The 26,453-nt window shown below is 40.3% G+C and overlaps 1 protein-coding gene across 1 annotated transcript in view; it reads left to right on the top strand.

Annotated features, from left to right (window-relative positions):
- LOC140233358 (hydrocephalus-inducing protein homolog) overlaps positions 1 to 26,453 on the top strand; it is an 88,419-nt gene that overhangs the window by 25,823 nt on the left and 36,143 nt on the right. Inside the window, 27 exon segments of the mRNA XM_072313465.1 lie at positions 1,565 to 1,719; positions 2,204 to 2,491; positions 3,368 to 3,532; positions 4,418 to 4,627; positions 5,490 to 5,711; positions 6,109 to 6,375; positions 6,766 to 6,938; positions 7,457 to 7,730; positions 8,665 to 8,859; positions 12,255 to 12,401; positions 13,049 to 13,288; positions 14,177 to 14,390; positions 15,037 to 15,240; positions 15,926 to 16,090; positions 16,881 to 17,135; positions 17,823 to 18,154; positions 18,613 to 18,796; positions 19,365 to 19,509; positions 20,100 to 20,183; positions 20,633 to 20,890; positions 21,400 to 21,572; positions 22,176 to 22,342; positions 23,417 to 23,590; positions 24,075 to 24,226; positions 24,776 to 24,854; positions 25,373 to 25,596; positions 25,975 to 26,157. Coding sequence (XP_072169566.1) covers positions 1,565 to 1,719; positions 2,204 to 2,491; positions 3,368 to 3,532; positions 4,418 to 4,627; positions 5,490 to 5,711; positions 6,109 to 6,375; positions 6,766 to 6,938; positions 7,457 to 7,730; positions 8,665 to 8,859; positions 12,255 to 12,401; positions 13,049 to 13,288; positions 14,177 to 14,390; positions 15,037 to 15,240; positions 15,926 to 16,090; positions 16,881 to 17,135; positions 17,823 to 18,154; positions 18,613 to 18,796; positions 19,365 to 19,509; positions 20,100 to 20,183; positions 20,633 to 20,890; positions 21,400 to 21,572; positions 22,176 to 22,342; positions 23,417 to 23,590; positions 24,075 to 24,226; positions 24,776 to 24,854; positions 25,373 to 25,596; positions 25,975 to 26,157 — 5,329 coding nt within the window.

Genomic DNA, 26,453 nt, shown 5'->3' with positions numbered 1-26,453 from the left:
GTGAGACCTGTAATAATTATGTGCAAATCATTTGTGCCTGTTATCATTACATTGCCAACTCTCGAACTGTGTATGTGAATCTTAATGTCTCCTAACCTGTTGTGCTCTATATGAAGGAAGAATAAGTGTACCTGTGAGCTGTTTCACAAAGAATTTAAGTTGATCTTAAATTTTAATGTCAACTTAGATTATGGTAGACTGTGTGTGACTTCAATAATATTATAACTTTCATATAAGAATAAATGTTTCACAGATTTTTTCATACAAGTATTAATTAACAAAATGAAGTAAGAGACACAAAAAAAATCTGTAAAGTTTGATATTAGTTTGAAGTGGATTCTGAAAACATTACATAAAACTGAAAAGAGAACCAACGGCCTACCATTATTTTAAGTTGATCTTAACTTTCAAGTTCAATTAAATAGTTTATGAAACACCCCTCAGATGTCTTAATCCCTTTGTGTGTGTTTTGACTGCCAATTGGTGCAAAAATTATCATAGCATTTCACACACTGTACAAAGTCCATGGCACAAAAATTGTTCATCTAGTATGTTTTGCTCCTATGTGTGTTCCCATAAATTGTCGGTCAAGAGCAAGACTAGTGCTATTGAACCCTTTCCAGTTTTATCCTGTTTTAGAATCCTTAAAGATTCATGGTCAGCAGATTACAAATAGGCATTTGTCTGGTGGGATTGTGATTCATTCTTTTTTATTCTCAGATTGTTAAATTTTTTACTTCGAAGCTCCACAAGTGGGAAGTTGGTTGTGTTAAGTCAGATCTGTCTTTCTGATAATGGGTTTCAGCAAAAAGAGATTAATTTCTTCAGTTCTTCCAGTGTAGTTTTTGCTGAATATTGTAACAAGGCTAGCAATCATTCTGGTGGATTTTGAGAATCATAGAAGTATTGTTTACATGTTTCTATCTGAAGCTGTGTTTCTCATTGGTCATGAATTATCTTAAAATGACAGACATGATAGAGTGAAAGAATTTTGATTGCAACAATTCTGACTATCTGTTGAAAGCTCTTTCCATCCTTTTTTTTTTTTTTTAATTCCCCAACTTTCCTGTGTGTGAAGATTGACCCCTAAACCTCCCTCCTTAACTTTTGTATGATCTAATCTCAGTTTGATATTAAAGCTGAGTTAATTATAACTCATTGCCTTTTATATGACTGTGTTTGTATTTCTTCTACGGCCCAAAGAAACCTCTACTTTCATAATCAGTGTTTTTGTGAATTATGTTTCTTTGCCACTGGCATGTCATTGTATGACAGGGGAGTACAAGTTCAGTATTATGGTGTCAATGTCATTTTGTGCACCTATTTTGATTTATGTAAGCCTGTGTTTTTGTGAATGTCAGCCTTTTTTTTCCCCCTTTCATCTATGCTTATGTGATGAACTGAAACACTGGAAAGTTTGTATGTTTGTGTAAAGGACTTTTATGTCATGTAGGAAATGATGACAGACATCTTGGAACTGACAGGAAGAAGTGAAACAAATATTTGATGTTGTAATCCCATGGATGTCATATTATAGTAGTGTCATTCTTCTTTCCCCCTGCAGTGGCTGATACTCATGTAGCCTTCGAGGAACCACTCCCTGATATGGAACTGGCCGAGCAGGAGGGAGAACAACAGGCAATTGAGGAAGTTGTTGGAGGAGAAGGAGGAGGAGGAGGAGGAGGGGACAGTGGAGAGGAGAAAATGGATGAGATGAAGGTGAGATATACTTTAACCCTTGGAGATTAGTCCCTAGTATACTCTGGCAGGTACTGATGAGTATCTATGGGAATTGCATGATAAAGCAAAATCAGCCCATCCTCAATGGGTTAAATTGAGGTGTTGCAGAAATTAGACAGACTACTGAAGTTTTCCTGCCTTTGATTACTTTCGCTGCCAAAGTTATCTTGTACATACAGCTGCTTAGTTATGCATATTATATGTCACAAGAATATTTCCAGGATAACATGGAAGGATGTAGTCAGAGTAATGGATACTTTGTTTCCATCAGTTGAGATATTCACTTAGTCACTAACATATCTCTTCTTTGTGCATAATCTTAAACTGCTAAGAACATGGCGAAGAAGTATGATTTAAAGGAAGTGAAGCTATTTAAGAATAGACATGAATTTGGCTTATGCATCATGGGAGCTGCCGTTCACATTTGTAATAATTCGCCTTTGTTTTCATCTCAACTCTCCAGGATGCAGAAGAGCCTGTCCTGCCGGATAACCCCATCGAGCCGCTGGAGATCCAGATCTCCTCCCCCAAGCCGCCGGACGACTCCGACAAGGCCACCTTCAAGTCCAGCATGGTGGACGACCGCGACCTGACCTCGGAGAAGGACAGCAAGAAGGAGAAGAAGTCCACCAAACGGAGCCCGCGCAAGGCGACGGCCAAGAGCGGCGGCAGCAAGACCCACAGCAAGGCCAGCGTCAAGACGAGCAGCGAGGACAAGAAAGTGGACGACGAAATCGCCACAGTTGACCAGGTCAGTACAGTACAGTGATGAGGCCCAGTAAGCCATTGCATTATGAGATTTGAATCTCAACAGGCCTTTTAACCCCATATGTCACAGACAAACAGAAAGTGGATACTATGTAGTCTGTTGTTGTTGTTGTTCTTGTTGTTGCTGCTGCTGTTGTTGTGGATGCTATGTAGTCTGTTGTTGTAGCTGCTGCTGCTGCTGCTGTTGTTGTGGATGCTATGTAGTCTGTTGTTGTAGCTGCTGCTGCTGCTGCTGTTGTTGTCGTCGTCGTTGATAATGAGCATCTCTGAGTTGGTGTGTGCCTTGACTTTGTCCTTGTTATTTGCTGTAATATAAAGGATTATTAAACACTCGTAGCTGGGAGCAACAGCGGTCAAAGAGGGGGTAAGGGGTAGTTGGAGTGAAAGGGCATTATGATTAGGAGATTATCAGTGTGGTAAAATGTGAGTGGATCCTCTAATATTGAAATCAATAAACAGCTTCTACATGCATAGACCCCTTTCACTGAACATGGAATCTCCTATGATAACAAATGCCTAAGTTGGATGAGTGCCTATTCTTTTGAGGAATGCAATGGACGAGAGAAATAGTTCTTACTTGTACTTGGGGGTTCTTTTTTGCATATGAACTGTCACTTTGTCATAGGGATCATCCTAGAAGAATGTTGTATGCTGATTTGTAAGCTCCTTTCATATGTCAAGCATCCCTTTCTTCTATGAGAGCACATTTGTATTTGTTAAAGTGAGAATGTACCAGTTTTGTTTGTGTATTAATCTTATTTCAATTTGAAAAATGTGCATCATTGCAGTGCAAGAGTTTGAAATCAATAAACTGTAGGCAAAGCATTTGTTTCATCTTTCCTTCCACTACCCCCAACAGCCTCTGAGTGAGCGAGAACCTCCATTGGCTGAGGACGAGGTGCAGACAGTGAGGGCGTCTACACCCCTCACCGTCTTGAGACCAGGCACTGCAGCCAGGCAACGCCTCAACAAGCTCCAGTACATCCAAGCCATCACCGAACCCACTGCAGTCGGCATCGAAGAGGTTAAGATTGAATGCTCCTACATAGTTTGCAGTTTGCAAGTTGTATGGATGGCTGCAAGGTGCTGAAAAAATAAGAGAGAGAGAAAAGGGTTCTCAAGTACTTGTACCTCTGCACACAGTGCAGTCTTATTCACTGGTCACTTAGCAGTGCCATGTACTCCTAAGTTCATGCAAATTTCATGCGGCATTCATACTTCTCTGTTTGCTTTGAGAACCAATGGGCACAGAAAACCTCAAAGCGCCATTCATACTGTCCGAAGTCCCTCGCTGAGAAAGAGTTAGCAGTGGTCTGTGGTTTCTAATCACTCAGAGATGCCTTCCAAGAGTTTTCAGTAGTTTGTATTATCTTTGTAAAACATTTTAGAGATACCATTTGCACTTTCTTTCCAGTAGAAAAAAAAAAGGGCAGCATCATGAACTTTGCTTTTCTTCTTCTTATTGATAAGTACTTTGCATGGAGCAGAAAAGAAGAAGATGGAAACAAAAACAAAACCAACCTCCTTTTATTTTCCTGTAGGTATGAAAGACAAAATAAAATCTTAGCATCCAACAGTTACTAGTAATAGGTAGTATAAATTGTAACCATAGTGCTTAGATAACCAGGGATAGTTATCATGATGTTCTATTACCCCGCTTTTTACTTCAGTCATTTTGACAAATTTGCTGACATTATCTACTATTTGATGTAATGGGAATAGCGTTTGTTATCTCATGGTGTGTCAAGATCAGTTGTCACTGAATGCCATTTGACATTATTTGTTTTCATTGTGGATTTTATTCTTTCGAAAGAGGAATTTCATACGTGAATATAGAGAGAGGTGTTAATGAGTAAAGTGTGGAATGCAAAACAACTTTTTAATCATAAACGTCACTTCCTCCTTGCAGGTTTTTGACATTCTGCCCCTCTATGGCACCCTCCTCCCTGGCGAGTCGGACACGGTCACCTTCACCTTCTACGGCCACGCCGAGATTGGTTCTGAAGCGAGGGCACTGTGCCACGTGGAGGGAGGTCCATGTTACGAGCTGGAGCTCAAGGGTGAAGCATCTGTTGTCCAGTATGAGTTTGACCTCAAGGACATAGACTATGGCAAGCAGGTGAGATTTACTTTCAAGGAATATTTTCATTTGCTAGAATACTAGTCAAATTAGTCAAAAAAAGTCATCCTTTTATCCTCTTATTCTCACATCTACCCAGTGAACTTAGTCAGGATAAAAAACTGTGACCCTTATGTGTGCGTTACTTTTATTTTCGTTTTTTTTTTCCTATGATGATGTTGTCATCAAATTATAGATTTTTCTCCTTTTTATACTGGTGTCTGCAGAATACTCTTTATTATTCTGAAACAGTGTGGATGATATTCATGCACAAAACATAGTAATCCATTAGAAAAATTGTTCATTGTATCGTGAGAGAAGTATCTGACTAGCACTTTGACATACATCACTCCTTCGAAATAAAAGTATAGGTTTCCTTCCCTCTTTCCAAACAAGAAGAAACAAAGATAACCATGAGTCAATGTTTGTCTTATGATATGCAGTGCATTACATTGAGTTATGAATGAAATACTTTTCTCACCATGATCATAGTCAATGATGATATTAGTATCCTCTTATCACACATCTTTTCAGCAGTGAGTTTCTGCTTAATACAATGTAGCATACTGCATCCTCCCTCTACCCCATTTACTTTGTGTTTTTGTAAAGAGTAGAGTGTCAGTTAACATTCAGTTTTGGTTCCTCTTGTCTAAAATATGTAATCACTCTTCCTTTGATGTGTCATCTTATTAGCAACAGTGAATGACTTTGATTGAACGAATTTGGAAGTTTTGCAAAGAAACACCCGAACTGATATAACTCACAGTTGCACAATCTTGTGAAGAAAACAACAAACAAACCAAATTAAACAGAGAATAAACAAAACATGATAAACGTTTTACATCCTATGTCCCATCCCCAGATGTACGACCATGTGTGCATGGCTGAAATTACCCTGAGGAACACGGGCAAGGTGGCTTTTGACTTCCGGGCCCTCAACATGGACCCATCCACCAACAACCGGCCCGTGCCCGGGGTGCCCGTCATGACACCCCACACGGGCCACGTGGAGGCCTACAGTGAGCTCAAGCTGCTGGTCAAGTTCCTGCCGGGATATCCGGAGAAGTTCCACAAGAGCTTTGAGGTAAGACAAAGAGATTGCTTCGCCTTCTTTTGTTGAAACAACCTTCTGAAATCACCAACAGTCTGTACAATTAATATTTCTTTTTGGTATTACCTATATATGGATGTAATGATAGTGATAATGGTAATGATTGTGACTTTAAAGTGCATGATAACTGTTGATTATTTCACTGCACGCTTTATATGCAAGCGGAAGAATTCAGAGATATGTAACAACACTAATATGATTAACAATCAAAAACACAATAGCTGAGGCCGTTCTTTCTGGCAAGTTGAACTTTGTGTTATTTCTCAAGTTTTTCTTTATCGCAGTTCTCAAGTTGTTTGTAGCAATTCTCAAAGTTGTTCTTTGGGTCAATTAACTCAAGTTGTCACAATCTGGCATTCCTCTGCTGCAGATCCAAGTGGCTCACTTTGAGCCCGACTCCATCAACCTGCACGGTGAGGGCGTCTTCCCCCGCGTCTCCTTCGACCTCCCTCGCTACCCGGACGAGGACGGCCTCTATGCCTCCCTGATGAAGGAGGCCAAGGAGAACCTGGGCCGTGACATCAAGAAGAAGAGTCTCCTGGGGGCAGGGGCGGGAGGAGGGGCGGGGTCCCCCATCCCCTCCCCCACCCCCAGGGACCCCTCCCAGGAGGACGCCAAGTCCATCATGTCCCTGCAGGTATGTGGTTACCATGGCAATGATGATGATGGTGATGTCACAGTGAATATGTGTACAGTCCATTGTTGTGCATTGTTGTGATATCCCTTTGCTATGTGTTGTTGTATTCGTGTTTGATTGATTTTTTTTTCTGTTCATTTTTTAATTTTTTTTTTTTTTTTTTACTTCTGGATGTATCTGTGTTGTTGGTTTTACGTTCGATTTGTTTTGTTTGTTGTGCCATATTTTTATATTTTATGTCTTGTTACATTCTACAGTAAAGAAAATCGCAAATGTTTGTGATATCCTTGATGCTCAGTTACATTTATTGCATCTTCAATAATATGTCTAATGCGTGGATGTAATCATCAAAATTGAACTGACTTGAATGGTATCCCTTCTTACGCTCAGAACGAGTTCCCCTCCGAATTGGAGCTACAGCTGGAGGTGGAGCGGCTGCTGGTCAAGGAGTTTGCCATCGACGTCCAGCTGGACACTGCCCGCTCCCTGCAGGCCCAGCACACCCCCGCTGCCCTCACGGCCAACATCACCACGTCAAGGAGCAAGAAGAATGTCAAGGCCAAGTAAGACATGCTTCTATAGAGCCATTTTCACTGCAGAAAATTGCAGCATGAAAACTTGCCTTGTTTTACGCTGCAATGTCCCTAAGACTATAAAAACTCACAATTATAGGTCCCAGGAAAAAAAAAAATTGTAAAGTTTCTGGAAGAATTGTGCATCATGCCCAACTCAGGTACTTGTTCAACCATACACAACATGCTTTTTTGTATTGCTCTTCAATAGCAATATGTCACCAAGATGATAATGTCTTATTTACCCAGGGTAGCCTCTTCAGTGTTGCCACTGCTCTGCCAGAGAGGCCTGCCATTATCGTTACCCTGGCGTTACCAGGTACCCATTTATACACTGTACACCTGTGTCGATAGGGACATGGTGGGTAAAAACATCTTGTTCAAGGACGTAAGCACTGAGCGGGAATCAAACTAGGGTCCTCCGATTGGGAGTTGGGAGACTTATCCACTATGCCACAGCGCCCCACAGCAGATGATGTTACTAATCAGAGTTGTTTTTTTCTTTCTAGGGCCCGTCTACCAGACTACGTCCTGGACTTTGGCTACGTCGTCTTGGGCACCGTGCGTACCCACATCATCCGAGCCACCAACACGGGCTACTTCTCAGTGTCCTTCGCTGCCGACCGTGCCTCGCTGGCAGGGTCGGGATTCAACGTGGAGCTGGACCGAGTGCGTCACCTGCCGGGGTTCCCTGACCATGAGACGGTGGACTTCCGGGTCAGCTTTGACCCCTTGGGGTCCAACCTGGGACTGGGAGATGTGGAGGCTCTTGTCCCCATCAATGTGAGTCACTCCCTTTAAAGGGATCGTATAGTTTTGGTTGAGACCTAATTTCAGGTTTCTAACATTTTTTGTGAGATAATGAGAAGCCTCTTATGAAATATGAAAGAGCATGTAATTCCATGAGGAATTCAACATTTATTTGAAGAAAATTGTTTCTGAAATGGCTGAGATATCCAAACAGAGTGATTCTAATAAAGTATGGGACCCACCTTTTATTACGATCGCTTTGTTTTAATTTGTTTTTGGATGTTTCAGTCATTCCAGTCCCGATTTTCATCAGATAAACTTTGAATTCCTCTTAAAATGGTATGCTCTGTACTATGTCACAAGTGTTTTCTTGGTATCTCGCAAAAAGTTAAAAGCCCAATTCTCATCTCCACCATTACTGTACCATCCCTTTAAGCACAGATGTAGTCATAGGTTTGCAGGGAATGTCAAGGTGCAATTGATTGACAAATTGCCCTACATCAACATAAATAAGCACTGAATTGATCAGTGTTTTAGTAGTAGCCATGACAAAAATCATGGGCATGCATACTTGAGCAGGATTCAAACCTACGACCTTATTTGTCAATCAGTTGCAAGAAAAACAACTTGACATAAGAATTTCATCAGTTTGAAGAATGTCTAGTTATATATTTCCTCTTGTACAGACAAGGTCACATGACAATCATCCTTGATTTCAAAAGCCTTCAAAGAGAAAACATGTAGCTCTGATTAGTCAATGAGAAATAAGATCTTACTGATTCAACTCACTTGTATAATACATACTTATTCCTCTTATGTCAGTGTATATTTTTGTATAATTACAATGTACTTCTGTGCAGTTTGACCTTAGGTCACCAGCTATAGATATTGATAAAGACCTTTTCTATTCAGTTTCGAGATAGACACCAACATTTTACTTGTGTGTCCATGGAATTGACCCTTATAGATCATCAATGGACCATGTGTATTCCTGCGGCTGAGGGCCTGTGTGACCATGCCGGACATGGAGATCTCCACGGACTGTCTGGAGTTTGGGGAGGTCCAGTGTGGTCAGTGCAAGGTGGTGACCGTCCAGCTGCACAACCACAAGGAGGTCAAGTGCGAATGGTCATCTCTGCCCACTGAGAAAGAGAAGAAACAGGTTAGTGAGCTTGGACATTGCCTCACTATAGCTTGTGGTCAGTTTCATTCTCTTGCGAGTCATTTCTTTTGTTTGTCGTTATATGCACGTTTGTGCCCTGTTCCTACAAAAGTCTAAGCAGAATTTGAATATGATATGTTTGATGCATCTCACAAAGTGTTTGGTAACTGAGATGTTGAATAGTTTTTGTACACTTTCATTCGGTTCGCTTTCAACTTTCAACAAAACAAGGAATCCTCATCACGATTACATTTTGTGCTTGAATTACCTATTGTATTTTCCGTGTGTGAGAGTTTGTGTGTGGAAGTGTGTGTGCACACACCTCATCATTTGGAGACAATAATGGAGATGCAATAGCTGTAAATTAAATTTCATCACACAAATTGTGAACAAAAGGTATAATTTTTACTCAATTTGCAGGTTATGCTTATTTTACTCTCCTAGCAACTGAAGAAAACTTAACATAGTGCTTTGAAATGTGAAAAGATGCAAAAATTAATATATTTCATCAATTGCCAAACCATGAGTAAAAACTTCTCAGATAAAAACGATGTGACAGTTTGTGCTCCCATCCATGAAGGGTGCTGCAAGCATCAAGATTTTGTCATAGTGTTCCTTTTCTTTCTCTTGACTTTTAGTAGATTATTGATAGAGGACTATAACGTAGAAGGCTGTATAATGTACAAATTTGCAAGCATGCTTTTATGGTCAAAGAGCACGCAGGAATAAACACTTTAGATGTAGTGTTTAATAGCTCTGGCATTTTCATCTTAACATTTATAGCATGAGGGAGAGGCAAGGGTCTGTGCTTAGAGTTCCCTTGTGCGGCAGTGATATGTTATTCCACTGATCAAGTGTCGTTGTAGAATTGTGTGAGTGAGCACATTTTGCAGGTGAACATGTTTGGTTTGTTTGAAGTTCAAAGCAATGCCAGAGTCTCTGCAAATACGTGGCTTCTTTGATAAACACCTGATGAATTTGCACTTTGATTTGTTTCTGAATGTTACAAGCCACAGAGTTTTCTGCTATAAGGTGTCTACACTATATTTCAATTTCCAGATGACTCACTCCTTATGAAGGAATACACAATGAATCGGGTATAAAAAGAAAATGAATATCAAGAGGATAGGAGTCTTGATAGGCTAGCTCTTTCTTTTTCCTGAAATAGCATCTGTATTTGAACGTGCAGCTTCTTCAATGTTGTTAATTTATAATTCTTTTTGTATTACAATTTTAAATATATTGAAACAAAATTTCAGTGTGCTATCAGAGACAAATAAAGATGAATCTGAGTGGATCTGAATCTGATTCCTTCTCAAATCACATTCAGACTTTGTGCACAATACATGGCAAACAATTGATGCCAAGATTTTTTTCCACTTTTATATTTTCATAGTGCCCCTTTAATCCAGTAGATTCATTTGTTTGGGAAGTCACCCTGGAGAATCTGTGTGAAGTTTGTGATGTGGACAGCTTAAAGACCCGGTAGCATTGGGATTTGTGCAATAGGGAAACTGGTCCAATTTGGATGTATTCAAGAATCCTGAAACAAATAGTGGTACATAGCTTTATCACTGATGTCTATGTCAGTACACACATAGTCAAAGAATCTCAACTGGAATCAAACGTAACTAATGAACTTTCGCTCTGATGCACATATTCGCTGACGGGCAAGCAGGCTGCACAAGTCACAGTTTTTGAATGTACCCTGGTGGGCAGTGAATGAAGATCAATTCAATTGGGCCACCCATCTCTCCCCCATGCTATTGGGTCTTTAAAACTGCAGGTTTCTAGCATTCCTTACTGTGAAATCATCTTGAAGACAATTAAAGTCACTTTGACAAAAAATGAGAGAAATATTCTTGTGTCCCTATCTCCTGATGGTACCTTTGCATCCACCAGGCTTTGGAGAAACAGATGAAGGTATCTTGGCAAAACTTCTTTTTTTTTTCTGTTTCCTTTCATGGCTTTATTTGCACATTTCACTTCTTTTTTTTCCCCTCATAATTGATGTTGCTGTATAGTGCTGTTTTGCTGTGGCTTTGCATTTGAAATTGGCTACGTCTGCCATATTCCCACCTTGCATTGTAAAAAGTGCATGGCATATCACAAACCAGGATATAGCATGTTGTGGCAGAGATGAATTTAATGGAAATGTACTGTAAATGAAATTATAGTGGTGTTTGTCATTATCCAGGAAAATGTATACAGCAGCCTAATTTCTTTGAAGTATTAAGTCATAGTATCTTCCAATAAAAAGGAAATAAGTGACTTGAAATTTCAACTTTCTTCTTTTGTAAGCAAAGAGAAATAATTTGCAAAAATAAGGCTGGAAAGCAGTTTTCACAGTAGAACCCTTTGTTTCCTTGTCAATTCTTTACATAGATTTGTGTCCTAATGAAGCACTTAATGAAATAATATGAGTACACATTTACACTATGGATACAGTCTAACTCAAATTTGATTGAAAAGTTGGATTGAATTTGATAGTCAACATGCAAATATGTATGTGATAGTTACTAACCAATCCTAATATATTCTTGTGCTTGAATAACTAAACCTAAACTGATGTGAACTGATGAAATATGTTCACTAAAGACAGGCTTGTTTGTAACAAGTATTCAGTTTTACCCTTGATGTAGCTTTTAGCATTATAGCACTTTGAGTGTGGTAGTTTGACAAAGCATATTCTATTTGCATAGCCCTCAAGCATGTGTAGAAAATATACAAGCTTTTTAGTTCCATGCATGGCATTGAAAGACCACCATATTTATGAAAGCAGCATCTCGTAACAAGCATGGATTGAACATCATGTCCTCTGTTGCACCTCCAGGAACAGTGAAACATCCTCAGTTAGATTTAGTTGTCAGAGATGCCAGCTGTAACTTTTCTTACAGTATTTTGCACCTTTTTTTTTTTTTCATAAGTACTGCAAGTCTCATCGAAAGTAGTGCTCTTCCCAAATTGAGTCACCACATGTGTCTATTGCAGGAAAGGTAGAGATACTGTTTTTCTTCCAAAAATACACCTATTCAGCCCTCAGAATACTGCAGTGCTGTTTGCAAGGTTGGCATCCCTGATTTGTAGTTTAAAAAAAGAAGAAAAGAAAGACATTTCTGCCATTGCTTTATCACCATTGTAGCATGTATTGTACTTTTACTGAATATACACTGTACTTGTAATTACGGTGCTGCAAGATATACTTTTGTCTCCATATGTGCCTCTCTTGAATTTAAATTACTTATTTTTATGTAGAGCAGTCATGTTCAAAGAAAGAGTTGACAGGCATCTGATAGTCACATTCTTCACAATGTTCTCTGTGAAGTGTGAGTATTCTTACCCCCAGCTGACGTCTGCAGCGGACTAAAATTCAGGAGTGTGTGATTATTTTCCAGGTGGACAAACACATGCCCCTCCACCTGCGGCGGAAGTTGAAGCCAGCCAGGGCCATGCCCCGCAACTTTGAGATGATGCCTCCAACCGGTATGCTCCTTCCGGGTCAGAGGGTCAACGTACAGGTCAAATTTATGCCTACTGAAGAGGTCAGTGATATTTGAAGCCATCTTTCGTATTCATGGTGGCTTCTGAAACGAAATTGTAAAGTTTGTAACTGTTCAGTGATTTTCTGTGTCATTCCGGTAACAATCTTAATGTGATTTTATAATTTTGTAGTTAGATATGGTGTCGGGCCCTAAATGTCTGAAATTTTGTGAAACTGCCTTTCCATTATTGAGTACGTGAAGTCATCAGCTGGCTATGTAAGATAATCAGAACTATTAAACTGCTTGCCCAGCTCTGAAAGCTGATGGTAACATTACATGTCAAAAGTTTTTGTGTGAGATGTAAACTTTGCATGTTTTTTTTTTTTTTTTTTGACTAAAATCTTTGAAAATTTGCCATACTTGGTATGAGTCCCTCTGCAGTATGACGTATACAGAGAAAATTGAAGACTGTGTGAATAATTTCTGTTTGTGGAGTCCAGGGGCCTATAGCATAAAGCTTTTTACCAGAGTGAAATTCTGGTAAGAACTGAAATTTAGGTTAGTCTGATTATGCCATTGACTTTGACACAGGAAAAAGTTCAATTTAAAAGGTCTATTTGTCTATTGACAAACAGAGTTTTTAGTAGCTTAACATGTGGCATGATCCTTAAGTCCTTCATGAAGCCATTCTGCCACCCTTCATACAGAAACTGTACTCTGACCGCATGACGCTCCGCATCAACCAGAGCAGCCAGCGACTGACCATGATGGCCACCGGCATCGGGCTGGAGCCGCGGCTGGAGCTGAGCCAGTCACTGCTGGAGTTTGGCCCCATTCTGCCCCACAGCACTGGGGATGAGAAGGATGTGATCGTCAAGAACCCTTGCTCCTTTCCCATTGAGTTCTACTCTCTGGAGTTTGACAAGCAGTATCTTAATGAGGAAAAGGTTGGTTGACATTGTTTTACTAGTAGTCAGTGTTTTATATCTTCTCCTTAACAAATTGTCTCTGCATTCTTTTTCAGCCATCATTCAGTTTCTGGGTTTTTTCATTTTGTTTTGAATGATCAGTCCAGTGGTTGACAGTATCAACTTAAGTTTCTGTGTGCAATACGCCCATGTTCAGTTTCCTTTGGTGTGAACAGCAGATTTCAAAATTCCAAAATCTCCTGGCAGATAAGCTATTGACCAGAAATTATAATAACGTCACATTTACTGTTGATTATGCTAGTTGTGATGTGATGCAATAGAATGTTGTTACTCCTGGTTCTAGGACAATTACCCCGGACCCGTCATTCTGATCCTGAACCTAATCCTAACCCTAACCTAAATTATAACCCTAAATCGGGGAGTAAATGTCCTGATATGGTTACTCTGATGATGCTTGTATCTCGACTTAGTAAGATGCTAAGTCCTCTGGACATAAAGGCCCGAATTCACGAAGGTGGTACAAATGAAACCATGGTCTAAACCATGGACAAAAACCATGGAGCGCCAAGTGTCGCATGGAAAATTTCGTTACAAAATCAGTCATTTCGTCGGTGAAATGATTATTTTGTAACGAAATGACAACATTTTGTAACTAAATGAACATTTCGTCCACGAAATGATAATTTCATTATCGAAACGGTCATTTTGTCAACGAAAATGACCAAACTTGTAACGAAATATTCCGTGCAACACTTGGCGCTCCATGGTTTTTGTCCATGGTTTAAACCATGGTCTAATTTGTACCACCTTCGTGAATTCGGGCCAAAAAGGAGATATAAGGTGCAGATGCATAGAAGACAGTGATTGATTTCATGCTTGCATTACTTTGCCACCCGTAAAAACCAGATGCTGCGACTGATGAAAGACTACGACGAGCATGGTACGCTGCTCCTCCCTCCTCGCATCCCCGGAGAGAAGCTCCCCTCGGAGATCACTGACTTCTTTGACGAACAGAAGAGACGTCTGGAGGAGGAGGAGGAGAAGGAGAAGGCCAGGGTGGAGGCAGAGCTGGCTGCCAGGGCAGCGGCAGCCGCTGCTGCGGAGACCCTGACAGTGGAAGGTGAGAAGTCCTGTTAAACCTCTGGGAACCGCTACTTCAAAATATTGTTGATACTACTAAAAATGTTCTTTAGTTTCCAGCAGTAGTATGAGAGTTGATTGCTGAAATCAGCTCTAACTTGGCTCTTGTTCTTGTGTAAGAAATTCTGTGTGATCTTTATGTCCTCAACTGTCGGTCTAGATTTGAAAATCCAAAGGTCTATGGTAATAGCAACTTTTGGAAATTCAAACAAGAAATAAGCCACTGTGATGGAATTGCCAAATTTTTGTTATATGTTGAAGTGCAGAATATTGGCTTCTGTAGTCATTTCATCATTTACCTTGGATTACAAACTTTTCAGACATATATAACTTTAATTATAAGCACAGTGATGTATGACATATGTTCCATAACTCTCATATCTCGGGTCCAATTAATCTGTACTGGTTTGCTTGTACCCTATCAATTTGGGTACTGCCAGTATGCAAAAGTGCCATTGTAGAGCCAGTCACAGATGCACTTTAAAACAGCAAGGCTGGCCGGGAGGCATTTGCATTTTGGCTGTACCCCCCAATTGGTGCCGGCTTGAAAAGGGTGTGGTATAACTCGCTGTTAACCATGAGAGTTTGAGTCCCCATATTTTGATACCACCTGTGTGCTGTTTCAGGAGATGAGAGCCAAGCAGCGCCAGGCTCTGCAGCCACGTCCAGAGCGCCCACCAACCAGCCAGCTCCACCGCCTACCGTCCTGGCCTCGGAGGATGCAGGGCAGCAGGCATCAGTGGTGGGCGATGGGGAGAAGGATGGCGGAAAGTCCGCTGTAGAGGGCGCCCCACCTGATGGTGACAAACAAGGGGAGGATGAGACCCAAGGTGGGGCAATCTGTCTTTTTCACTCCCTTGATATATACCAATACTACATCAGGAACTTTGACACTTTTTAAATGAAAAACAGCCTTTATTTTGTCCTGCAGTTCAATGCATAATACTCCCTGGATGATTGTGTTGGCATTGAGATGCATTGTTGGAACCTTCATCATGATCCCATATTCCACATTTTGTTTTGTTTTATTTTGTTTTGTTTTGTTTTCACCACATATTTCTACTCTGGAGAATGAATGAATGAGAAAGAATAGTCTCAAGGCTCTCAGAATCTGCCATTTGCTCAGTTACATATATATGTTATCCATGATTTATTGCAATATGGGATTTGAATAGTAAATAGAGTAAAATATTGTGTGTACATGTTGTATCCCTCTTTACACTAACTGGTGTCAGCTCTCTTTATTTCATACAATACAAGCACCTGTTGAATGGCAAAAATATTTCAAGTTTCAGATAAAAGAATCGATCCTATCAAAATCTTCACTTCACATTTTAGTGCATTACTGGCAATACTATCATGTACTTGTACTAGAATGTCTACTTTTATTCGCTATTTTGTATTGTAATGATGATTATAATGATGTTGGTAATGATATTAGTGATAGTGAACTCCTTCAAAATTCACATTCCATCTCTAATAAGAAGCTCATGCCCCTGTCTTTAATCACTGCAGACAAGAAAGATACTGCCAGCACAGTAGGTGTGGGTGAACTCATCGAGGTGACCCCTGTTTCAGCCTCCATCGCCAGGCACCTTGGCATTGACCTCTCCCCAGAGGGCAAGGCAGCCATGAGGAGGCGTGGCCTGGCCCTGGTAGTCCATGGAGCACCCCTCTCTGGTAAATATCTCACATTGTTTACCCGCTCCCTTTTTTCTTTTCTTTTCTTTTTTGACCTGTACTTCGGTAATCTGTGTATTAGTCTTTTCCTCAGCAGGTTATTCTTTCATCTTTTATTTTTCCAGAGGAAGAGTGCATTACCTGTTGAAATGATATATAAAACCACATGTTTTGTGCAAATGTCAGTCTATAAGCGCAGCAGTAATGCCACACACCATTTTCAAGCCCTTCAAAATATCCACAAGACAAACATTAATATAAATAGTAATATTTTAACATAGAAAGAAATAAACTCCTTCAATGTTTTAAGTAGAATATAATGGTAAAGGTTGAAGATCACTCGGCGGGATGAATACTCTGCTGTACGAGTTGTATGTGGATCACACACTCACAACTTCGTCTTCACAGATTGCAGTAGGTTTCCTTGTAAAATAAGAGTGTCTTGTATTCAAGATGTATATCCATCAGATGATAAAAACTCCAGTTTATAGTACCTGTAAGTGGCGAAAGTCTCAGCTTCTGAATTTTAGAAAATGTAGTGAATAAGAGATCCAGTGATATGGAAGACAGTTTCTATAAAATGCTAATGATTATCACTTGAGGCACAAGCCTTCAAAAACAAAGACTTTCATTTGTCCTGAGTTTGCTAACTTTACAACCAAGTCAAATATGGAGGAATTACTGAATGCTGATGAAAAAGCTTGGCAAGTTAAGCATGATGTCTGGGCACATTAAGGGTAAATACATCACTTACTGGAATATTAACATCTATAACCCTATCAATCTCCAGGTAAGACTACCACATCCATTGCCCTGGCCAAGCACTATGAAGCTGCTCTGCTGACCGTGGACAGCGTGGTCTTGGATGCCATCTCCAACGGCAACACACCGGCTGGCCTCAAGGCCCGGGAGATGTGTGCCCAGATGGCCCGGGCCCAGCTGGCCCGAGAGGGAGAGGGCAGTGAGGGTCAGGCCCATGGCACTGGGGGCGCACTCAGTATGGAGGCGGTCCACGCACACACACAGGGGCTTGGAGCAGCTTCAGGTAACCGAAATATGCAACATGATATCTCTATCTTGATGCATGTCTGGTGAAAACATTCCTTAGCACATGAATTGTAAATTTGCCTTGTGTTTGCATTGAAAGTGTGGGCATCGTTTGCTTTCTGTTTAAGTCATCAAAATAAAAAGAAAGCATTTAAGCTTCCTTGCTTAATTGTATTTCTCTGATGTTCTGAAGCTCTTGCCCTGTTTTATTCATTTTTCATTTAATGAATATTGCTGAATATTTAGGAGTAAAGTAACTGATAATTTGTAAGTAATTACTGCATGTCTGCAATTCCCCTCTATCAATTAATTGTAACATTTTGCAACCAATTTTCTTGTGTCAGTATTGTGCTCTGTTTGAGTCAACTGATTTGTGTTGTCCTATAGATATTTAAGCATTATGTTTTGAATCTTGGACTGTGTCAACATGAATAAGTCACATTTAAACAGCATTTCTAATTGATTAAATATACATTGCATACAAAATTACGTGAGCGTCTTACACTTGATGAATACACAAAGAAAATAATTGACTTCAAACTGACACTGTGCATGAACGATTTAAGATTTATTAAGTACTTTGTAAAGTAATTAGTAATAATTGTAGGGAGTATTCCATAGATTATTTGTTAACTAAAAGTGATAGTGGAGACCTAATCTTTTCGTCATCTTTCCATGTCCACAGGATCAGTGATGGGTGCTGGTGGAGCCCCATCGGTGATCAGCAACCGCAAGACCAGCACCATCTCGGGCCACAAGCCTGCCTTCAGCGTGGTGGGCGGCGACGACGGTGCCACGACGACGGGTGGAGCCAAGCCAGAGAAGGCAGACAAGAAGGAGAAGAAGGGGGCCAAGCAGGAAGGCGACACCACCACCCAGCTCTCCTCCAGCCCACCCCCGGCCGCGCCCATTGCCCGCCGGCTCAGCGTCAGCGCCAGCGTGGCTGGGGAGGAGGGACTGATGAGCTGTATCCTGCCAGAGGAACTCCTGGTGGAGATCTTGGCAGAGCGCATGCAGGTAAGAAAGGGAAGATTGACAGGTGGGAGAGAAGTTGATGTGCGTACGTATGAATAGAGATTGACAGAAGGACAAAATGTATGTTTGCAAGTAGAGGATGATTGATAAAAGTAAGTTAGAAGGTATGTATTCAGGTTAGAGACAATTGGATGGAAATTGATGGAGACCTCATAAGATAGACAGAAAGGCAAAATAGTGGATCGTACAGGCTAAAGAGGATTAAAAGAAAAGAGAAAGAATATTGTATGGAAGTGAAGAGAATATAGGGAGTGTATGTTGCAGGGTGTGTCTGAGATAAGATAGAATTGATAGAAGGAGCTGAAGCTAAAAATGTAGCAACTTAGATAAGGGAGGATTTTACAAAGAAGTTATTACAAGTAAATGTAGTATGCCGGGTTAGGTGAGATTGCCAAAAAGGAAAAAATGTTAAATATTGCATTTTTTTATTTGAACAACAGCTGAACGACTGCCACAAGGGTGTTGTTTTTGACGGCATGGAGACTCTGTTCAGCCCCAACCAGACGGCTACATCCAAGGCCCTCCTCAAGGCCTTCAACAACAGGAAATACATCTACTTTGTCACCCTCAAGCTGGAGCAGGCTGTGCTGCAGGCCAGGGAGAGGAGGCTGCAAGAAGAGAAAGGTAGGTTGATGCCACGCCCACCAACGGGAGATGTAGATTGCCACGCCCACCCAAATGAAATGTAGATTGCCATACCCACTCAATGGAGATTTCAGAAGTTGTGTTCAAACTTATAGATTTTTTGTTGTTGTTTTACTGTTGCTTTGTTAGTGGGTGTGTGCATGTGTGTGTCCGTGATGTCATGATTGCCAGACAGGCATCATATTCACTAGATTACCAAGAGGTCGTTGCTTCAAATCCCACCCAAGTATGTACGGCCCATGATTTTTATCATGGCTACTACTCAACACACTGAATAATCTGTGTTTATCTATGTCAATGAAGGGGGAAGTCATTCAGTAACAATGAAAAAACTTGACTCAGGTGTCATGTTATTTGCTGGTGTCATTATCTAGATTATGGGACTTTTCTACTGATTCAATAAATCAAATACTACTTGATAAGAAACACAAATGTTGATATTTCACAAGTGGTTCCTTCTAAATGAACTAGGGCATTTCTTGCTGTCTTAAAATTGACCCTGACAATCCCATATCCCCTCCTCTGCCATTCGTCTCCAATTTTTCAGAGCAACAAGAGATGGAGGAGGAGGAGCTGGAACGCCAACGTCTGGAGGAGATGTCTGAGGATGAGTACGATGCCCTCAGTGAGGAGGAGAAGGCCAAGATAGACCAGAAGAGACTCAAGGCCAAGAAAGAGAGACTCATGAAGAAGTGAGACCTTTGTCTTTTCTTTCTTCCCAACCATTGACTTAACTATCAAACCCAGTCATTCATTTCCATTCATTGACTTTTGCAACCGCAAATTCCTCTTTACTGTACAGATAAGAATATGAAAGTTATGTTATCATTTTGTTTGAGAGCTGTGAAAGGCAGCCTTTTCCAAGTAAATAATGCTGTAAGAATATGTCATTTTTTGCACCGTCTGCACATTTAACACTATCATGTTGTATATGCACCGCAGTTATTTTATTTTTCTTTTTTGCTATTCATGATAGTTGTCCTGAATTTGGACACTCTGAGTTTTATTAATTCTCTGCTTGTTCAGATTAAAAAAAGGGTACATTATTTCTTTCGTCACGTAAACAAGAGGGAATTTTGGTATGACAGCTGCTAACTTTCTTCATGGAACTATCTTGAGTGATCTATTGTTCAAATTCAAAACATAAAGCAAAAGTAAACTGCATCATATTTTCTACTGTGAAATTGTAATGTTGCCATCATTTTATTCACCACCTGCATACCGTGCCACTCTTTCCCTGAGATCACAGCTAAAACAAATTAATGTTTTTTTCTCCTCACAGGGAAATGGAGGAGCGTCTGGAGCGAGAACGTAAAGAGAGAGAACTACTGGCCCTGATGGAGGAGAAGAAGTTGGAGGATGACAAGTAAGAGATTCAGTTCTTGTTACTGTATAACAAGAAACTTTTGCATGCATAAAAATTTCGCAGATTGCATGAGGAGCCAAGTTTTGTGAAAGTAAAATGCATGTGAAAAGTGTATATCAATTTACACATTGCATTGAATGCTAGTGGCGATTAGTGAAAGTTTCATGCTGTGCAAAAGGCCGTCAGTTTCCAACTGGCAAAAGTTTCAAGTCGCAAATGTTACTGGTTTTACAGTATCTTCAGTTCCTGCCATTTCCTGAGAGCACCATAAGAGAAATATAGTTGGCATTTAAGTGTGAGAAATTACAGGACTGTGGACTTCAGCTGATTTTTATAGCCATAGAGTTAATTGTTTGGATTAAAGAGAAGGTGATTGATTTTTATTTAGGTGCAGTTGTAGAATGAGTCGTACAAAATTACTCTATTTGTTTCATTCTTGTCCTTCCCAGAGCCAAGAAGAAGAAAGGAGGCAAGCAGGGCGACAAGGACAGCACCAAAGGTGGTGGGGCCCCGGGCCCTGGCCAGGCCAAGAAGGGCCAGGACGGCAAGGCAGCCCTGACCACTAGCCAGGTGGCCATGAAGAAGGGCCCCCAGGACCCCTCGGCCATGTCGGACCACGCCCTCAAGGGGGTGCAGTCTGTGGCTACGGAGCGGCCGGAGTCCCACGGGACGGCCGGCAGTGACCAGCCCCAGGACGAGGGGACAAAGTATGTCCATTTTTTCTCTTCTGCTATCCTCAAGATATGTTAAATGAACCAATACCTCTTTCACATCATCTCATTTTGTGTTTAACTCTAAGTACCAAGATAGGACAGCAAAGTCACAGATTGGTTTTACATTGGAAGAACTCTGGTCCGACAGTTTACTGCCAGCTATGTTTGACAGCTGAATGTGATGAATTTTTTCAATGTAGTGAAAGCTGTTGATAATTCTAGCTCACTTTCAGATCTTATTGTTGATCATGTATTGCATGTTGCAATTTTCTGGCTTGTACACAAAGAACAACAAATCCTAAATAATTAATCAAGAAAGTATTATGGGCTCAGTTCTAGGCTTGACAAATGTTCTAACGTTATCTTTTCTCTATACAGAAAAAAAAAAAAATCAGTATGTGGGTGATTTGACAGTGAAATCTTTAGTGTAGATACTATTGAGATAAATGAGCAATTTACTGCAACTTGATATGACATAAAATTGATCCTCACGCTGTCTCCAGGAAAAAGAAGAAGGACAAGGGACGGCCGATCTCCAACGAGGTGGTGGTCGAGCCCGAGGTGGAGAAGGACCCCGCCAAGGAGGCAGAGATGCTGCTAACCAACCGCTTCAAAGCCTTTGAGCATGGCATGAAGGACATTGACAAGATACTGGCTCGCTGGGACAGGACCACAGGTACAGTGCCAGGCTCAGACCAACGACTCCCTTTAGTTCAGTTCAGTTCAACTTATAGTCATATTTCCATTTTCTCAGAGAAATCGCAATATCACTGACAGTAATACAACAAGTGAGAAAACAAAATGTATGCAACAATGTCTTCAGAACATACTGAATGCAAATGTGAATGATCATATCATGATATAAAGGTATCGCAAGGAAATAATAGAAATATGATGATGCTTACATAAAGGCTAGCTTGTAAATCTGTACGTTTCAAAAATCATATGTATCTTATATGTATATGGATGTGTATCTTGACCAACTAAATCATTCCAATACTGAAATCAATATAAAAGAATGAACTAATAGACCACATGTTGCGTCGACATATCTGTTAAATAAGTCTGTTACATTTTGTGATGTTTGAAAAAAAAACAACACTTTCTAACCAAGTCCTCCAAATGGCAAACTATCTTGTTTTTAGTTTTGCTAGGTTGATATCACCTGACCCTGTGTTCATATTCACATTTACTTGTATAATATGATAAACTTTATATGATGCAATATTACCTCTGCCTATAATTCATGCCACCTTGTGATTCTCCTCCACCATTCCAGGCCAGATCGTCCCTGACCCAGCAGCTGATGATATGGACACCGAGGAGATCCCCGCCCATCCTCCATCAGGCAGGAAGGGCAAGACTAAGGCGGAGAAGGAGAAGGAAAAGGAGCGAGAGAGGGAACGTCTGGAGAGGGAGAGATTGGAACGGGAGAAGGCAGAAAAGGTGGGTGCTACATAGAAAATAGAATAGAATTAAGATATCATGAGATATGAATTGAATCTCTGTGTGTCCAGAAAGCTGGAGACTGCAGTTAGTTATCTCTATCTTAAAGTCATTTTCACCAAAAAAAAAAAGAGGAATCTAACGTCCATGTAGGGTATGAATGAGATTTCTCTCTCTGGTACAGAGGATTAGAATGCTGATAATGCTGCTGATGGTAGTGATGATATTAATGATTTCATTTCATTTCATTTCATTTTATTGTTTCTGTATGGCACAATATAATCAACTCTGATCACTTTCAGAAATAAACATATGATTCATAATAATTCATGGCTGATTTTGCACATGACAGGTAATCAGATCTTAGTGACAAAGAGCGAAGACATAATGATAATAAACAAAAAGTCAATGATGATGTTCATTAATGGTGATGATAAGGATGAAGATGATTGGCGATGATAAGGACGTTGATCAGTGATGGTAATGATACTGAGGTCGATGATTATAATGATGCTGATCGATGATAATAATGGAGACGATACTTAGAATGAAGATGATGATTATGATGATGATCAATGATGAGGATAATAATGATGTAGATCGATGATAATGATGTTGATTGATAATGTTGGTCAGTGATGATGATGATAATGATGATAATATGATGATGATGATGATAATGATATGATGATAATGATGATAATAATGAAGTAGACATAGTAGAAGGTCAGACATCCTTGTCTATAATGACGATGTTGATCAATGCAATGATGATAAAGATGATACTGAGAATGAAGACGATAATGATATTGAAAATGATGATGATTCATTATAATACTGAAGATGATACCACATGTTCTATTGAAGATGATAACGAAGTTGATCAATGATAATGATAAACAATGTTGATCGATGATGATGATGATGATGATAATGATGATGATGATGATAGCTATGTTGATCGATGATGATGATGATGATGATGATGATGATGATGATGATGATGATGATGATGATGGAGGTGATGAAGCAGATGTCATAAAAGGTCAAATATCCTTGTTTCCTTCCATGCAGGCCTTGGCTGAATCTGGAGAGCAGGGTGAGGCTAAGGAGGGAGAAGGAGAAGGGAAAGAGGCAGAGGAGAAGGAGCAGCTAGGTGTGCCCAACATCGTCATCGATGCCAGCGAGCCAGATGACATGATGGGACAGAAGATACTGGACATGGAACAGCTGCCATCCTGCATGGAGGTCAGTTTGCCAGTGTGCTCAACTTTATCAGTTTTCATATTATTGATGGACTATGAGAAGACAAGTGAGAATTAAAAAGATTTCAACACAAATCAAAACGGCTGTAATCATATGGGGTAACTCTTGTGGTGTTTTATATGAGACTTGATGCCAATTACACTTAGCAAAATGTGTCATTGCTATAGAGTATCCTGATATGTATACATTGGTAATAGGCTGTATATAACCTTGGTATACGATTGTGATGCTGCCATGCAGCAGCAGACTGCCAGAAGCAGGGAATTTTTCAAATTCATAAAATTCTTCCATTAGTTTTGTTTATTTATGTCAATGTAGGGCAATTTGTTAATCAATCCCAGTAGGGAATTTGAAAGAAATTTCAAGATGAGCACAAGTATCTTTCAGATGTTGTCCATCCCAGTGTATCAGGAATTTCTGAATCATTGTAGTGCACCTGTTTTACAAGTGTTTGATTTTACCCAAGGTCTTGGACGGACTTGGTCTGGGTCCCAGTGGTCCACCCATTCCACCACCAGCTACATTCTCTGTCATCCCCTATCCGGTCAAGCGCAAGGCACCCTTGGGCTTTGATCCCCTGGGCCACTACTACTTCGTCGCTTCATCGCCAGATGACCCGTAAGTATTTCAGATCTGTTCATACTTACCATCTTCAATGCCAACCAAATCAGTTTGCTTGCCTGGACTGCAGCATAAGTACAGTGTGAAAACATGTGTAGTTCAATATTTGCTAGCTACTCAATATCCATTACATCATTGAGAGTGTGGACTAGCCTGATTCAAACAACATTTTAAATACGTCTAAAAGCACAGTGTACGGGATATGGCATTTGAGCATTAATTTGAAATATGAAAAGTGTCAATAACTTGATTGCAGATTGTTTGACATGAATATGCTTTTTATATGAGACATAATACACATTCATACAAAGAAAAGCACTACATTTTGCTGTATGTTAAGTTATCATACTGTTCAAAATCATGATTCACATGTGATATTTTCTATATCAGTAATTTGCATTAAGAGATTAGTATGGTACAGAGAGTGCCCTTTCCCCGGCACTCAAAGAGTTAATGAATGTCCCAGTAAGTTGCACATGTAGACTCTTGCATTAAGCATTGTTGTTTAATATATATTGATGAGTTCCTAAACCCCTTGTGTCCCAGGAATATTGGCCAAGAGGAAAAGCCCAAGGAGCCAGAAGGAGACCTCGAGGCAAACACTCCTGACAAAGGAACTGTTAAGGTAAGGAGTCCATACCTTGATTCTACTAAGGGCTTCTCAGGGGTTTTTTTCAGTATGGACCCGATAGACTAATGTAGTTAAAAAAAAAACCTAAACAAACAAACAAACAAACAAACAAACAAACAAACAAACAAACAAACAATTTCGCAGTGCTACTTCAATATGACTTCAAAGCTGTGCAACATTATGATAAATGATCAATTATGTGTTTCTTGTTATTTGGAGAAGGTCATCATGCCAATCATAGGATAAATTGAGTTCTCTCTGAAGAGTATTTGCTTCTGGAAATCAGTGGAGGGATGGAATATTTTTTTTAAAGATGCAAGTGCATGTAATGCATATCCTTAGAATGGGACTGCAATGAACAGGTTGATACGTTTCTGCAATATTTTTGTTTCATGATTTGGTTTTCTGTATATGTCCTGTCCAAAAGCATACAGTATATCTTGGAAAACAGGCAGGCTGTGAGTGCTTCAGATCTGGCCGTCAAATGTTTTATAATCTGTTCATATTTCTAGGAGGATTATGCCACACCCACTGGCAAGAAGGGAGGGAAGGACAAGCTGAGGCCCGGTGCTGAGAGCACGGGGTCCCGACGCCGTTCTGCAAAGGGCTCCCGCAACCGCAAGGGGTCCGTCAGCCACGCCTCCCCGCCCCCAGGCTACACTACACCGGGGTCAGACTTTGATGGCCAGAGTAGCACCACTGGTGACGTGGCCATGCAGGACTTCAAGAATGTCAGGTGAGTTCATTTTGAAATCTGTAGGAAATATAAATACCTGGAAGGCAGTGAGAAAAATCAATTCTGATTTGTATTGTGTGGTGGAATTACTTTACGAGCAACCAGTGTCTGCTGCACTCAACATTTTTCCCCAGAGGTGTCTAACATTACACATCATTCACATATTGCTCATTCAGAAGATTCCTAAATTACCATTGAATTTTCATCTGTATAATTTTTGAACAGGTTTTGATAGATATATAATTGCTAATAAGGAAATTCTAAGAATCTTGTCATTGATTGTAGCTCGTGTCCCCTGGTGACAGGGAACATTATTAGATGACATAAAATGACACATGTCTTGATATTCTGTGATATCTCTCTCATGTGGTCACTCAGGCTGACCATCTACAGATGGACAGTGCCCGCTGAGGGAGAGGTCACCCTCAAACTGCGATTCCAGTCAGACGAGCTTGGTCAGTTTGACCAGACCCTCAACTTTGAGATTGTGGGCACTCGACGTCGATACCAGCTCTTCTGCCGTGGCGTCTGTGCCTTCCCCAACATCAGTAGAGAACCAAGGTAAGCGTGTGTGAAAGTCAAGCTTTAGATTTGAGCAGAAAAGTGTTACAAGTACCAGGTAAGTGTTCATGTCACATTTTGTGAAAACAGTAGATGTATCTATGACTGCCTTGTCAATTCATTCATGTGGTCTACTTGGGGTTTTTGTTACAGTCCATGGCTTGATCTGTCAAAAGTTGTACTTACATGTTTGAAATTAGAGTGTGATGTTGGAGCCATGTTAGGTTAAGATGATCATCGCAAATAGCCAAATCCATCTTAACCATTCTGGAACACATACCATAAATGATAAATAA

Source organism: Diadema setosum, chromosome 9 (genome assembly GCF_964275005.1).
Source record: "Diadema setosum chromosome 9, eeDiaSeto1, whole genome shotgun sequence".
Lineage (NCBI taxonomy): Eukaryota > Metazoa > Echinodermata > Echinoidea > Diadematoida > Diadematidae > Diadema > Diadema setosum.
This window is presented reverse-complemented; position numbering and strand designations above follow the sequence as displayed.